This window comes from Drosophila albomicans, chromosome 2L, assembly GCF_009650485.2.
Source record: "Drosophila albomicans strain 15112-1751.03 chromosome 2L, ASM965048v2, whole genome shotgun sequence".
Classification (NCBI taxonomy): Eukaryota; Metazoa; Arthropoda; class Insecta; order Diptera; family Drosophilidae; genus Drosophila; species Drosophila albomicans.
Window position 1 is genome coordinate 218600 of NC_047628.2, and position 15368 is coordinate 233967.

Here is a 15368-nt window from a genome sequence, read left to right on the forward strand (position 1 = left end):
AAATCAATTTACACTAATAGCTGTACTGTGAGTATGATTACCCTTATCTTCATATAAGTGTAATTATCGTTAACAAAATTTAACTTAAACGTAAATTATTTTTCTAAATTTGTAGAAATTTTATAACGATATCACAACGAAAAATAATCCATACAATCCTAACCATTGCAGATTGACATATTTCAAAGACAATTTTGGCGTATTCTTCCAAAATAGTGAACTTAATTAATGAAATTTGGCGATTTCAATTTTGTTTCAATGCAAACCAAGTTTTTGTTATATAATTTACTTCCGTTGATAAACATAAATTGATTTAATCATTTTTATTTAATTGTACCTATTTTATTACATTTTTTTGTTTAGAAGTAAGAATTTTAGTGATAAATAAATTTGTAACATGATGTTTGGTTTTTTTTTTTGTTGTCAAAAAGAACAAGGATTTGGTTCCATTTTTTTTTTTTTTAATACGGAAGTATGTTAAAATATTCCAATATGCAAACTACAAGAATATTGGTTTCGAATAATTGACTTCGGCCCAGCCCACCTTTCCAGAAATTCAATCTTTTTTTCATACGATTTATTCGTAAAAAGCATGCATAACGAAAAGTGCGCTAATTATTAACATTTGTATATAGTAGTTTATGCGGTTCGATTGTTACACTTACATTTTATACATTGTTTATAAATTTAACTAGTTAGATAATAATGACGTCATTACGCTCATACTTATGTACTTTTGTGGAAATTTCTTAAAATGTAAATGTACATACACATATAAATTATTTCTATATGTATTAATTCAACATAATTACAGTTTATATATTATTTGGATTTTGTTGTGGTTCTGAAGTGAATTTTTTCACAAATTAACTCAACTATCTTCGGTCCTGCATGACAACCTGCTTGAAAGCCCCCGATCGCACACTTGATTTTACTTCATGACCGCCCAGTGAAGCAGTACCATCTCGAGCAATATACAGCTGCAGGCCAGACGCTACAACGAAGAACTATTAATTGATGTATTTGAATATACTTAACTGCATCGATAAATACTTTCTGCAGACTCAGGTAGCTGGTCAAGCTTGGTGTCTTTCAAAATTTCATCTATTAATGAGTTAGGATTGACGCGTGTCTCTTCTACTCGATCCGAAACTCGAGGCTTATCATCCAGAGTGCCCTTCTTACGTTTCTCACCACTGTTTTTCGTGCGGTCGAGAGATCCAGTTTCACTTATTACTAACGAACCAGAGCTAGGATTCCTGTCGGATCGAAATTAAAATATTGTATGAATGTTAAAATGATATAACGATTGTCATATTTTACTCAAGAACTATGTGTGTACAATTTGCTTAGACTTGTAACAAAAAATTATCTTTATAGTATAAGCATTAAAACAATCAGGTGCAATTAAAAACATGGACATAAAAGCCTTAAAAACGACTATTAACATTATCATGCCATGATATGAAACTTAATGTGTATGCTATACATTAAAAATCATAAATTAAAAACCTTATAATTATTTAGGTCACTGTTTTGAGGCTTCATTGTTTTAATGTTCTTTGCTTATTCCTGCTCATTACATTGGCAAAATGATAAAATAGAATAATTTGGTGATCATTGCATGAATGAAAAATCGAAAATTTTAAATTGTGCGAAGTTTATGTGTTCACTGTAACAACATGGTTAATACGAGGGCTGTCTGATAAATAACCGACCTCAACGTGAAGCTAGCGGCACATCTGAAAAAAAAAGTTTCTACTTCAAATTGTGCATATTATAATAGCTACTCGCCAAAATTTCAGAAATTTATCTTGCGCAATTATCTGTTGACAGTCGTTTTTGTGAGTCTATTTCGGTGATTTCCCCAAAATGGAAAGAATTGAATATCGAGCTGTAATTAAATTTTTATTTTTGAAAGGCAATACGCCTTCACAAATCAAAGATGAGTTGGACTCTCTATCGTTTACCAGCGTAAAATTTTGGGCTGAATTTAAACGTGGTCGCAGGAGCTTTGAAGATGATAAACGTCCTGGGCGTCCAAAAACTGTAACCACTAACGATAACATCGCTAAAGTTCATCAATTGGTACTAGACGACCGCCGGATTAAAGTTAGGGAAATAGCTGAGATTATGAAGATGTCAAAAGAACGTGTTTGACACATGTTAAACCAAGATTTGGGTGCCGCGTTTGCTTACGCTAGACCACAAACGTGCGCGCATGAACATTTCCAGCGCTCTATTTGGAAGGGTTGCAGAGATGGGAGCATCGCTGGGAGAAGTGTGTGGTGTTACAAGGAGACTATGTAGAAAAATAAAAAAAAAAAAATTCAAAAAGTCGCGTGCATCATGGTTAGGTCGGTTATTTATCAGACAGCCCTCGTATCTTAGAAAACTATTTTCAAATTTCCATTGAAAGGGGTTTCATAATTCTTTTAGTTAAGCAAATTGATTTGAAAACGAACTACACACTCGTGTTGGAGCTTTGGCAATTAACTTGCAGTAAACAGATTTTGGTTTATTCAAAAATATATTTTATATACGCCCTTAAATGTTAATGTTTGCAAAATGCATTTGTTATCAATTGCTTAATTGTACTTATATGGATATGCCGCTCAACTCACTGATATTATACTATCATAAAAGATAAATGGAAAATTATTTATATAGGGAAACAGATCGCACACTAAAATCATATTTAAAAATTATACTTCATGGATAAATATTATTAAACAGTAAATTATAAATATTTTAAATGATACTTCAAATTGGTGATTATATTTTTTTTTTGTTCAAGTCTATTTTATATGCAGTCAACTTAAAGCAAATAAATGATAACACATGTATACATAATATGCATACATATGTCAACATCAAAATATTAAATAGTGATATATAGTACAAATACAAGTACAATTTTTGCTACAAAACGAAATTATTCAAACAAAAAATGCTGTCAAAAAAACCCACATAATTGTAACACTGGGCCTGCGTATTATTTGTGTAGTGGCTAATGGTGAAAGCGTTGCACCACAAAAAGAACTTGTTGTGGCAGAAGTTAAAGCCGACGCCTCTGCAGCAGCAGCTGAAGTTGAGAGCAATAACGAGGCAGCTGAAGGATTCGATCGCATACTGGAAGCATCAGTTGGGCTAGTCGCCAATGAACTTAGAATATCTCCTGATATAACACTTCCTAGCCTGTGAATACTACCATAACCATTGGGTGAATCAATGAGGGCTTGTTGCTGAGGCGGTGAAACATCGTATATATCGTTGCAGTTGCTCGTATTACATTGGAATGTGATGGGAGCCCCACTGCTGCTGCTGTTGCTACCGTTTGACGAGGAGGCAGAGTGATTTGAATGTGTACTTGCTAATGTTCCATATGGTGAAGAGCTAGAGACCAAAACATGTGTTGCGGCTATAGCAGATGCTGTTGTTGATTGCTGCCGATTACTGTTGTTAATATTACAAGTACCACTGCTGCTGCCACTACAATCGAAGAAACGACGCGGAACTCCGCTGAAGCTTCTGTTATGTTGTTTGTTTTTATTTATTTTGTATTAATTTATACATATATTTATTGTTTAAAGAGGATTTTTAATTTCATCGTTGGAAGAAAAAGTCGAAGAATAATTGCAAAATATACATAATAAATATTGAATCAAATATATTTCAAGTAAATTATTCTCTCTCTACTTAATTATATTCAAATAATATTATTCATCAGGAAATAATATATTTTTTGTTTTAGTATTGAATTGTTATAAAAAAGTTTTATTTTTTAATCCAGTCCTTCATTTCTATTAGAACTTATTTGCATGTAGAAATTGATTTAATTTAAAATCGACTGATTAGGATTAACCTCTGAGCAGAAATGAGGATGTTATATAATCACTACCTATAGGGGGTATAGAATTACCGTCTAAATTCTATATCTTTTCGTGTGCCAACAAAAAATGTATACAACTTACAGAAGAGAACTCTCCGACCCGTATAAACACTTTGAATTCAGAGACTATCAGGCATGCTCCGGTATTCACATTTGGTTTTTCTTTTGAAAACGAAAAATAGGGTGCTCCCGTTTTCACTTTCACAAGATTCTTTGGATTTGCAAAACGAGAAAATTTGTCGTGCCCAAATGAAAAGTAAATGCCTTTTTCTATATAAAATCGGATCTTATTTGCAAAAGGAAAAAAAGTAGTTGACTCGTTGGTTTATTGTCGTTCTTTAAAGACCGCTAGAATATCAATTAGGTTTGTAATTACTTTTAAAAAGACCCCACCTCAAATTTGGAAATAAAATTTTGCCGTCGGCAACAACAATTTTTGTTTCGGTGAGCGACCGATAAGTTCGACAGCATGAATTATCACCTAAGCTGCCATACTTTTGATGGAATTAAAAATCAAGTTAAAAATACTTGTATAATCAAACGGATGGCGACAAATTTTTTGAAGTTGGGTAAAATATGTTTTTTAAAAATTAATTTATTTTATTTAATTACTTATGTGCTAAAACTATATAAAAAAAATTGTTGAAATTTGTTGTTTTTTCGCGTTGTTTACTTTTGACCAAAACACAAGTTAGCTGTTTCAGCAGTAAATTATGAAACGTTCCGATAGCAAAACGATGACCAAAAACCAAAGCACCTAAAAACGAAAATCCCGGTTTTGGTCCCAAAACGAAAACGAAAAAGTGAATACCGAGGCATAAGAGGTACAACTACAAATTATTTTGATAATACTTATTATTGCTCGCAGATAAAATCAAATCAAATCGAACCGGCTGCTGCTGTCGGGAGTTAATTGGTTTACCTGACAATCTGGTATATTTTAAATGTAGTAGTATAGGTAAATCTAAGCTTGATCTGTAAAAATAAAAACAATTGTCAAAAAAAATAACACAATCACTAATAGTTACCGAGACCTAAATGCACATATGGACAGGCTTGGCAGTTGATAAACTTCATTTTTTACTACAATAATAGCTTATTAACAACAAACTTTATTGTTTTAATTGTCAAAATTATTATTTAGTTCAATGACAAAATAGTAATATAATAACTTCCACATAACTAAAATGATTATAACGACTATGCTGCTTATTAAGAATCTATGAGCTATCCACCCATTTGGTGTAGGGTCTAACTCAGTAACATAGGTGGCCTAATGTAACGTCCTTAAGATGAAACAAGTAAGAAAGCTACAGTCGAGTGTACTCGACTGTGAGATACCCGCTACCCATTTTAAATAAAAGAAATATATTTTGCGGTATTATTCTCAAAATAGACCAAATATGCTGCAAAAATACTAAAAATATACCAAATGGTATATGTGGTATATCAGTGTAGTACCGCATTCAAAATATACCTTAGACGGCACATTATACCAGATTGTCACCCAAAGCAACTCAGACCCCTAGTAAGTAGGCGGTTTGCCATACAAAAGTATTTCTTAATAACTTCCAAAATTTTTATAGCTTTTAAATTACGCTTGTTATTCGATTTTTTGATTTGCGAGGGCGGAAGTGGGCGTGGCAAAAATTTTAAACAAACTTGATCTGCGTGCAAACATAACAAATGCTGTCGAAAAAGATTATAGCTCTATATCTTATAATCTCTGAGATCTAGGTGATCATACGGACAGACACACAGACGGACAGATGGACATGGCTAGATCGTCTCGGCTGTTGACGCTGATCAAGAATATATATACTTTATAGGGTCGGAGATGTCTCCTTCTACCTGTTACATACATTTCCTGCCGGCACAAAGTTATAATACCCTTCTACCCTATGGGTAGCGGGTATAAAAAGTAATATTTAATGAATAAGAAAATTGAAACATGGCCAATTACATAAAATGTATTTAATGTGCTAAATTTAAATGGTCCACTAGGTTTTACTGACAGTCAAGTTTTTTTTCACCCCACCAAGTGTAATATCGGATAATATATTATGTCCTATAGGCTAGAGGTACCATCAATACACCTGTTTATACTTATCAAGAAAATAATGTAGAATTTTGTTTATGAAAAATGGCAACTCGACAACAACATATATAGACTACATATCTTAAACGTAATGAATATTCAATGACATGATATGATTATTTTTCAGGAAACTAACATAAATTTAACAAGTAAGAAAGTTAGCCAAGTGGGCTCAACTGTGAGATACCCGCTACCTCAATAAAAGCAAAACAATACGAATGAAGTATTATTGTTAAAAATAAATAATCTCAAAAAATTATAAAATTAATATAATTAATAATTAATATACCAAAATAAATATAAAATATACCATATGTCATATTTTTTGTATACTACGTAGAGATTCAAATACAGTAGAATCCGGTTATAACGACTCCGCTTATAGAGTCCGTCCGGTTATTGCGACGAAAACTCGATGACCTTTTTGGTCCCCATACAAACTTATATGAAAGAGCCTCCGCTTAGTACGTCTCCACTTTTAGAGACAAACCGCTTATACCGACGAAATTTTTCAGAATTCAACCGGATATTGCGACGAAAAAAAAAATTCAGCGAAATAATGCCAACAAATTTAAGTATAAAACGACGCTGTTAGAAATATATGCATTTATCAGTGTTCGGCACTCTTGCTTGTGCCGAAGGTATTATTATACCCGCTACCCATAGGGTAGAAGTGTATTATAACTTTGTGCCGGCAGGAAATGTATGTAACAGGTAGAAGGTGGCATCTTCGACCCTATAAAATATATATATTCTTGATCAGCGTCAACAGCCGAGACGATCTAGCCATGTCCGTCTGTCCGTCTGTTCGTATGAACACCTAGATCTGAGACTACGAGAGATAGAGCTGTAACAGCATTTGTTATGTTTGCACGCAGATCAAGTTTGTTTCAAATTTTTGCCACGCCCACTTCCGCCCCCGCAAATCAATAAATTCGAATAACAAGCGTAATTTTAAAGCTAGAGTATATATACAAAAATTACTATAGTAGTTATGATTCCTGAAAATTTGGTTGCGATCAGATAAAAATTGTCGAAGTTTTTAAGAAATACTTTTGTATGGGCAAAAACGCCTACTTACTAGGGGTCTTAGTTGCTTTGGCTGACAATTTGGCATATTGAGCCGTCTATGGTATATTTTGAATGCGGTACTATATCGATATACCACATATACCATTTGGTATATTTTTAGTATTTTGGCAGTATATTTGGTATATTTTGAGAATACCGCAAAATATATTGCTTTTATTCAAAGTCGAGTACACTCGTCTGTAGCTTTAATATTTGTTTTGTTTTGTTTAAAAATTAATTTGTTTTATCCTAAAAACCTGTTACCAAAATGGCAACCATAAAAAAAAAAACAAAACAAAAATTTGTTTTGCTCCTTTCTTTATAACGACGTCTTCCGTGTATAACGACGTAAAATCGCCGGTCCCTTGAAAGTCGCTATAACCGGAATCTACTGTATATGAGATTATCTACCATACAAATTAGAACCCACCCGACTGCAAAAAACGTGGCAGCAGTTTTAAAAAATATTTTTATATGACAAGAAACGGCTTCTTGTGACGAGTTTTAGTTGCTTTGGTTGACAATCTAGTATATTTTCACTATTTACTTACATTGAAGGTGTAAATAGCCTTCGGTATATTTTAATATTTTTCGGTACTTTAATAAAAGAATAATGCCACACTGTATTGCTGTTATTAGCTCACTTAATTGATTAACATGGAGTTCAGCGCAAAAAAGCGATTTAGTTAAATGGAAATTTTTCGCTAGCTAGAAGTATTTATAAGTCCGTAATCGTATTCACTATTTCCATAAAAATTAAAATTATTAATAAAACATTTAATTATCTAAATAGTATAAATAAATAACAACAAAATTCATTGCGATAGCAAAATGAGAGACGTGGTTACATATACTTAAATGATAACGAATTAAGAACTTTAAGCGCTTTAAATGACAGTCTGTAGGCACGAAATAATAAGCATTTAACGTTTAAAAAATTAATTTATTATTGAGCGCGACGCACCTCATAAGATCGTTTACAGCACTCGTAGAACGTGGTTTGACCATGTAAGACTCCTGCGTGACCAACAGTGTGGACGACGGATCACTGTGGAGTCTGCTGCGGTAAGCAAGTTCGTATGGTGTATGTGACATTAGTGTATCGGAATCCGTGAAGTCAGTTGGCGAATCGATAATATTAAACGTGAGCATACGATTTACGTAGCTGCTAGCCAAGGCCGACCTATCAGCAGAATGTATTCGACGATTTAAGCTAGGCCTGCGTTCTGCAGTAGGTGTCAGAAACTGATCAAATTCAACACGTTCACTAAGAGCATCAGGAATGGTGCCCATAGAAAGTATCTTGTGTATAGAATGGGATGACATTTGCGCATTCTCACTGATACTCCCTTGACCAATAAACTTAGCATTGCCTATCTTAGCTTGTTTTAGATGTGTCTGCGAATTCTTGACGTATAATTTGCTCGATGATCCATCTGATGTTATGCAATTGTTACGCAGTTTGCTATTATAATACATATGAAGATATGTGGGAGAACTCGATGGATGCAAATATAATTTTTCCTTTATGCTTTGAAACTCATGGCGTGATAACTTTTCGGAATCATTATCAAAGCAAAGATTGTTTAGCGACTTCATTTTAGGTAGTTGAGCATGTTCATATAGTTGCTTCAGTCGGCGCGGTGAATTGCGGTCCAGTTCCAATGAAGCCTTATGAAACTCCATTTCCAGTATGGATAAATTTTCCATGGATTTAATTTTAGCCACACGTGGCGTGTGATAATTCTCTTCCAAACCGGAATCGTTATCGCCGAAATCTTCATTGGGACATTCATCTGATTCGCTCGTATCCCCATTATCATAATACTGGGTTATGTTTAAAGGAGACACGCTGTGGGTAATACTTGGTTGTTGCAAAATTGGCAGGGGTAACTCGGCGATGCGCGTGCTGAAGTCCTCAACGCTCGAATGATTCTGACTGTCATTCATCTTTTCATTAAGCGTAAGATAAATATCATCGTTCTCATATTCAATATGTGTCGTTAGGCTAACATTTAATTTATGCGGCTGAGGTTTACTGGTTGATTGCATAACTGAAGGAATTAATTCATGCTCATGCGCAAGTGCCAATCCTAGCTCCTGACTATGTGCCATTTCTATCTCATTCTGGTGTCGTTTAGTTGGTATATTCAATTGCATAGCATTTAGAGTTCTGTAATTTAGTCTATTAAGCAGAAAACCGGATTTTCTAAAGCCACTCAATTTTTATTACAACGTCCGTCAATTGATTATTTGAATTTTGGTTTAGTTTATATTAATAATTTATTACATGTTGGTATTTGGTTAGATGACCATTTATCCGAATAATTAGTTATGTTTCATATAAACAAAATATTGGTAATAAAAGAAACAAAGAGGATTAAGCAAATTAGAACAAATATAAAATAAAATAAAATGTATAAAATTAAAAAATATACGTAAGAGTAATATCAAATAGCTTAAATTACGGGTTAATTTCTATTTTTGTCGATCACTTTTATAGATATGGTGCATATGCATTTGAATCACAGATACAAATATTTATATATTCTTATATACATAACCCATAAATTAATTATTTAAATGACATTAAAAGTTAATATATGTAGTATGCCATTCCGATGAAATCAAAAAATAACTTTTAGGCAAAAGATTTTCAAAAATTAGAGAATTAAGTATGATTTGTATTTTTGTAAAGAATATTAGATAGGCCTTTGAGCATGTGTGGGTAGTTGTTTTTTCAATAAATTCTAAGATTTTTGTTAGACCAAAACGGACAGACGAACATGGCTAAATCGTCTCGAATGTTAATAATGTTATGTATGTATAAGCATATTTTCGATTAAAGCAGATCTAGCTAGCAACTAGCTTTATAAAAGAAAGTAAAAAATTGCGCATTATAAAATTATATATATATATATATATATATATACATATATATATATATAGTTTAGTATACATTTAGTATTTAGTATGTATATACATATATAGTTTTAGTTAATAAACGAGTTTTTGAATAACGAGAGCCAGTTTTATGTATATATACATATATATGATGAATTTATATATTTTTATATATTGATAATATATACACTGACGAGCAAAACTGTAACACGAGTTCGTTGTTGCAACTTCAAAGGTCTGTAACTTTTTTTCTAATGGACGGATTTTAAAAATCTTAGTCTTGTTTTATTGGTTATATCATTTACTATTATTAAGCGAAATTTAAAGCCATTTGTTATCAGTAAAAGAAAATGACACGCCAAACTGTAAAAAAGTCAAATGTTACAGTTTTGCACTCACAATGGCAAAACTTTGGTTTTTAACTCTAAATCTAAGTTAACCGTTAATGTTTATTTGTTTACATTTTACTCGCTGAGTTTTGATATTTTAAAGCCTAATGGTAATTGAATTTGTAATGGCTAGTGAAAAAAATAAGATTGATTTACTAGAAGCTGGTGAATCTGTTCGAAAAGTGGCTAAAAAATTCGGTGTTAGCCATATGACTGTGCAGCGACTAAAAAAATACGGTTTAGGAAACTTTCCAATAAATCCAGGAGGCCGACCCAGAGTTTTGAGTGAACGTGACACACGCCACGTCGCTAACTTGCTAACAGGCAATCCTGATCTCACACCAATAAAAGCGGCGTCAATGCTTAATTTGAGTGCCAGTGCTTGGACAGTTAGCCGTAGCCTCAACAAATTGGGTCTAAAAGCTAAAGAAATGAAAAAAAAATCAATTCTTACAAAAAGACACTAATGCTGCGTCAGAACTTTGCCGCAACATACACAAATTGGACATTAGCGGATTGGGATACTGTAAGTCATTGCTACCAGTGTCTAAAAAAGCAAAAAATTCCAAAATATTTTTGTTTCCAAGGTTATATGGTCGGATGAAACCAAAATTAATCGGTTTGAGTCAGATGGACGCTCCTGGTATTGGACTAGAGATCCTACGATCCAGTCACCAAGGAATGTGCGACAAACCGGCAAGCACGGTGGCGGTTCCATATGGTTTGGGGGTGCATTCACTCAAATGGAGTTGGTCTCTTGGTGCTAATCGATGGAATTATGCGAAAGGAGCAATATCTAGCAATATTGCAAGAAAATCTTCCGAAAGTTATTGGGAATATGGGTCTTTCTGTCGAAAAATGCGTCTTTCACCAAGACAACGATCCGAAGCACACGTCCATATTAGTTAAAAATTGGATTTCAAAACAGAAATTTTAATTTATGAAGTGGCCACCACAATCTCCCGATATGAATCCGATTGAAAACTTGTGGAGTCACGTAAAATCGCAGCTGGCGAAATATGCAGTTCCTCCAAGTGGAATGAAGGAGTTGTGGGAACGGACACAGGATGTATGGTATGCTATTCCCCCGGAAATGGTACAACGGTATACCCAAAGTATGCCCGATCGCATAGAAGAGTTGGAAAAGTCCAAGGGATGTGGACTCATTATTAAAAAATCATTAATAAAAATATTTGTTAAAAAAATAACCAGAGTGCAAAACTGTAACATTTGACTTTTTTTACACATTTTCTTTTACTGATAACAAATTGCTTTAAATTTTGCTTAATAATAGTAAATGATATAACCAATAAAACAAGACTACGATTTTTAAAATCCGTCCATTAGAAAAAAAGTTACAGACCTTTGAAGTTGCAACAACGAACTCGTGTTACAGTTTTGCTCGTCAGTGTACATAGTTACATATTGATATAAATAAAGTACTATTATATATATGTATATACATTTATCAATATATAAAAATATATAAATTCCTTTGCTGATTGCTCGTTCGCTGGAAAAGGTAAAACTACTGCGACGATAGTTCTCATTACTTGCATGCGCTTTACGTGAGTGCTTGTCACAAGTGACTCCATTTCACGGTGCACAAACACATCGATCAATTAAGGCTCTTCGACTTTCCGCAGATACACAATGGAAAAATAAACTGTTTGAGTAGAGCACTTCCTCCTCAGTGAGGAGATATGTCTGCCGATCTCTGGTCCTACGGCAACCGGCTAAATAACACACCTCCACACCTAACGACTACCAAACAAACAAAACACAACCCGCGAAAACCGGAATTGCCTCGTACGATCCACCACGCGGTTGCAGACTATAGTTAGAGAGAATGTAAAACAAGACAACCAAAAACGACAACATAATGACATTTTGAATTCCTAATGCAAATCGAATGCGTACTTTATAATTTTTTGCATGAGAATAATTAATATTTAAAAAGAAAGTGTAGCGGCTGCCAATTTCAAAAACACATTTGAAAAGACAAATTAGACATAAATTTGAGCGAGTTGACTAGATGACCATAGTGCGGTTAAGTCCAAAAGTTGAACTATTTTCAGAAATAATGCTCGATTAAAACAATTTGCATTTTACTGTAAATTTGGTTAATATTAACCGAAGTATTACGAAACGGAAAAAACGATTTTAATAATAACAAGATTTCTGTGTTAACCGTGGCCTAATCTGGTGGTATACATATCACCTTAAAAAAAATTATGTTAATCATGGACATGGTTTACTACTCCGAAGGACATTAGTTTGGCAATGATTTTATTATACATATAATCTAGACTCCGAAGCCGTTGAGGGAAAGTTAATTACAGATGCATATTGAATAAGGAGGAAGGATTAAAAAAAAGGTGTAGTAAAAAATTTGTCTGGCTGGCAAAAATCCTCTGCTGAACCCTCCCCGAGGGTGCTGGCTGGGTAGGATCTGTATTACCTCATTGTCAACGGGTAGCAGATCTCTACTATACGTCGATATTTCAGGAACTGCAGATCCTAGCTGAGGACTCTGTTCCTTATCTTTCGGGCATCTGTCTGAAGATAAGTAGCAGAATCCATGGTACGAGGTGTCTGGCGGTCAGACTGAAAACGCTATGGGGGCTTCCAAGAAAAAATTAGCCAAAAATGGTCTCAGAATGGACTCATTAAACAATTCAACCCGGGCTGGGATGTCAGCCCAAACGTCGGTGGAACGCGTGACTGCTAACACCGGCGGGCCCGGGGGGGAGAGATTCTCTCTGCGTGTCGCCAGCGGTCACACCTCTGAGGCGGCGGGAGCAGGCCGTATCAGTTGTAACAACACAGCCACCAAAAATTCGAGGTTGGTGCGCGCGGGTGCTGTGATCTTAACCGACACGGACCAAAAGAGCGCTGCGCCAATTTCTACGGTGGAGGGGGAACGTCTTCCTCTTCAGTCACCCCTGCCTATCACCAGCAACTCCAAGGTTGCGCAGCGAGGCACGGGGGGGCTGAAGGAGAAGGCCAAAAATAAGGCGGCGACCCGTATTCACGCAAGGCTTAGTGGCGTAGCTAACCTGTCCGTCAAGGACCAGGAGAGGCTTGCCTGGGCCAACACGTGGATGCGGGAAAACCAACTTAGCCCCCTTCCAAAAGACACTAAAGTGCAGACCGGTTCTACCGGCCCTGCCAACAATAAGGTGGAGTCCATGGCAAGCAAGCGCCAACGGTCCGCTGAGAGTCCCAAGCAAGGGGCCCCAGGGAGCAAGAGGCTGCCGTTGCTCTCATAGACAGAGGGGACCCTAACGGGAAAATGTCTGCAGAGCGGTGGCGGTTGCAGAGCTGCAGAGCTGGTCGACGCACTGTTTGTCAGGATGGAATGTCCCAGACAGTCCAATGCCTACATTCGAAGCCACTGGCTGGATGAATGGTGTCAAGATCCTGACATGCAAGGACGACCCAACATTGCAGTGGCTGCAAGCGACCGTACCCAAACTGGACGGACTGTGGGAGGGGGCCAAGCTGGACGTGGTGGACAGGAATAATATTCCGTCCATGCCGAAGGCGAAAGTCCTTTTCCCAATAGTTGTTCAGGGAGAGCGGGCGCTTCAGCTGCTTAAAAAGCAGAATCCGGCCATACCGACGAGTGATTGGTCCGTGCTGAAGGTTGATGAACCTTTACCCAGTGGTGGGCAGCACGTGATCATTCAGATCAATAAGGAGGCCGAGGATCTGCTATACAAGCGCAATGGGAAGATGGCGTGGGGCTTAGGGAGCGTGTACGTTCGCCTCAAAAAACGTCATCCCAACGACCAGGACACACACACGCTGAGGTCAGGGGAGGTTGAGGCAGATCTCGGTCTTGAGAGCGTGACCGACGCCACCCAGCACCTCAGCTTGACTGACAAGACGGAGGAGGTGGGGGAGGAACTGTCCATGCAGACGGGCCCCCCCGCGAGTTTGCTAACCTCAAAGGAGTGTGCTGCAACTCAACCTCCATAAATCCAAAACGGCTTCGGCGAAGCTACTCCTTGCCCTGGAGGAAGTGTCCGCCTACGCGGCTTTGGTCCAAGAACCGTGGATAGCGTCGGGCAACACGGTGGCTGGGCTGAAGTCGCCTAACTATGATTTGTACGTCCCGACATTGGTAAGTAGATCGAGAACTCCCATCCTTGTAAAGAAGGGGCTAAAAGCTCATCTACTACCTAATTACAGCAATGACGATCTTACCGTGGTGGTGCTGGAGAGCCGTGATGGATGTTTGCTGCTGGCATCCTGCTACATGGCCCACGACATGCCGGCTCCACCTAACGAGCTGCGGAGGCTGGTGGACATGGTCTGCTCCTCCAAAAAACACCTTATCATCGGAACGGACGCCAACGCCAACCATAGCGTCTGGGGAAGTCCCGAGATTAACGACAGGGGTGAGTCAGTTTTTTATTTTATCCTTAACCATAAGCTTAGACTAGCCAACAGAGGTGAGGTATCTACCTATGTAGGTCCCACCTCTAGTAATGTGCTGGACTTAACGATTGCAACTGAGTGTACCAATGTAGAAGAGTGGAGGGTCCTGGAAAGACCATCCTTCTCGGATCATAAGTACATTCAATTTACCATTCCTTTTAACAGGGTACCTGCGGCTCAGCCGTTCAGAAATCCCCGTAACACGAACTGGGCGAAATTCTCTAGCCTTGTTTCCAAGTCTCTTGGTCCGCCGGGTAACATCAACTCGGTACAGGACCTAGAAACTACTGTCAATGTCCTCTCAGCAGGACTACTTTCAGCGTTTCGCCAATCTTGTAGGCTCTCTAGACCGACGAGAAGATCGAAGCCACCCTGGTGGAACCCAGATCTCTCATCGCTACGTGGGGAGCTTACTAGCATGTTTCAACTTGCTAAGAAGGCGGATAACGAATATGTCTGGGACGAGTATAGGTCTCTCCTGAAGTCGTACAAGAAGATGATCCGATCATCCAAAAGGTCTTCATGGAGAACCTTTTGCTCGGACCTGGATAATATCAAAGACACCTCC

At 36.8% G+C, this 15368-nt stretch overlaps 1 protein-coding gene across 7 annotated transcripts in view; it reads right to left on the reverse strand.

The window, feature by feature from the left end:
- Positions 1-775: 775 nt before the first annotated feature.
- Positions 776-15368, reverse strand: part of LOC117577400 (protein FAM102B) — a 30324-nt gene continuing 15731 nt past the window's right edge. For 3 of the 7 annotated variants that reach the window (XM_034262308.2, XM_034262309.2, XM_034262307.2), the window contains exons 7-9: positions 8026-9270; positions 1054-1259; positions 776-994 (exon numbers count right to left, since the gene is read on the reverse strand). In XM_034262308.2, the coding sequence (XP_034118199.2) occupies positions 876-994; positions 1054-1259; positions 8026-9270 (1570 nt within the window). In that variant the 3' untranslated portion in view covers positions 776-875. Of the gene's footprint in view, positions 1008-1053; positions 1260-2970; positions 3532-8025; positions 9271-15368 lie in introns of all 7 variants that reach the window. The other 4 variants (XM_052002841.1, XM_034262310.2, XM_034262311.2 and 1 more) reach the window with 4 other exon arrangements.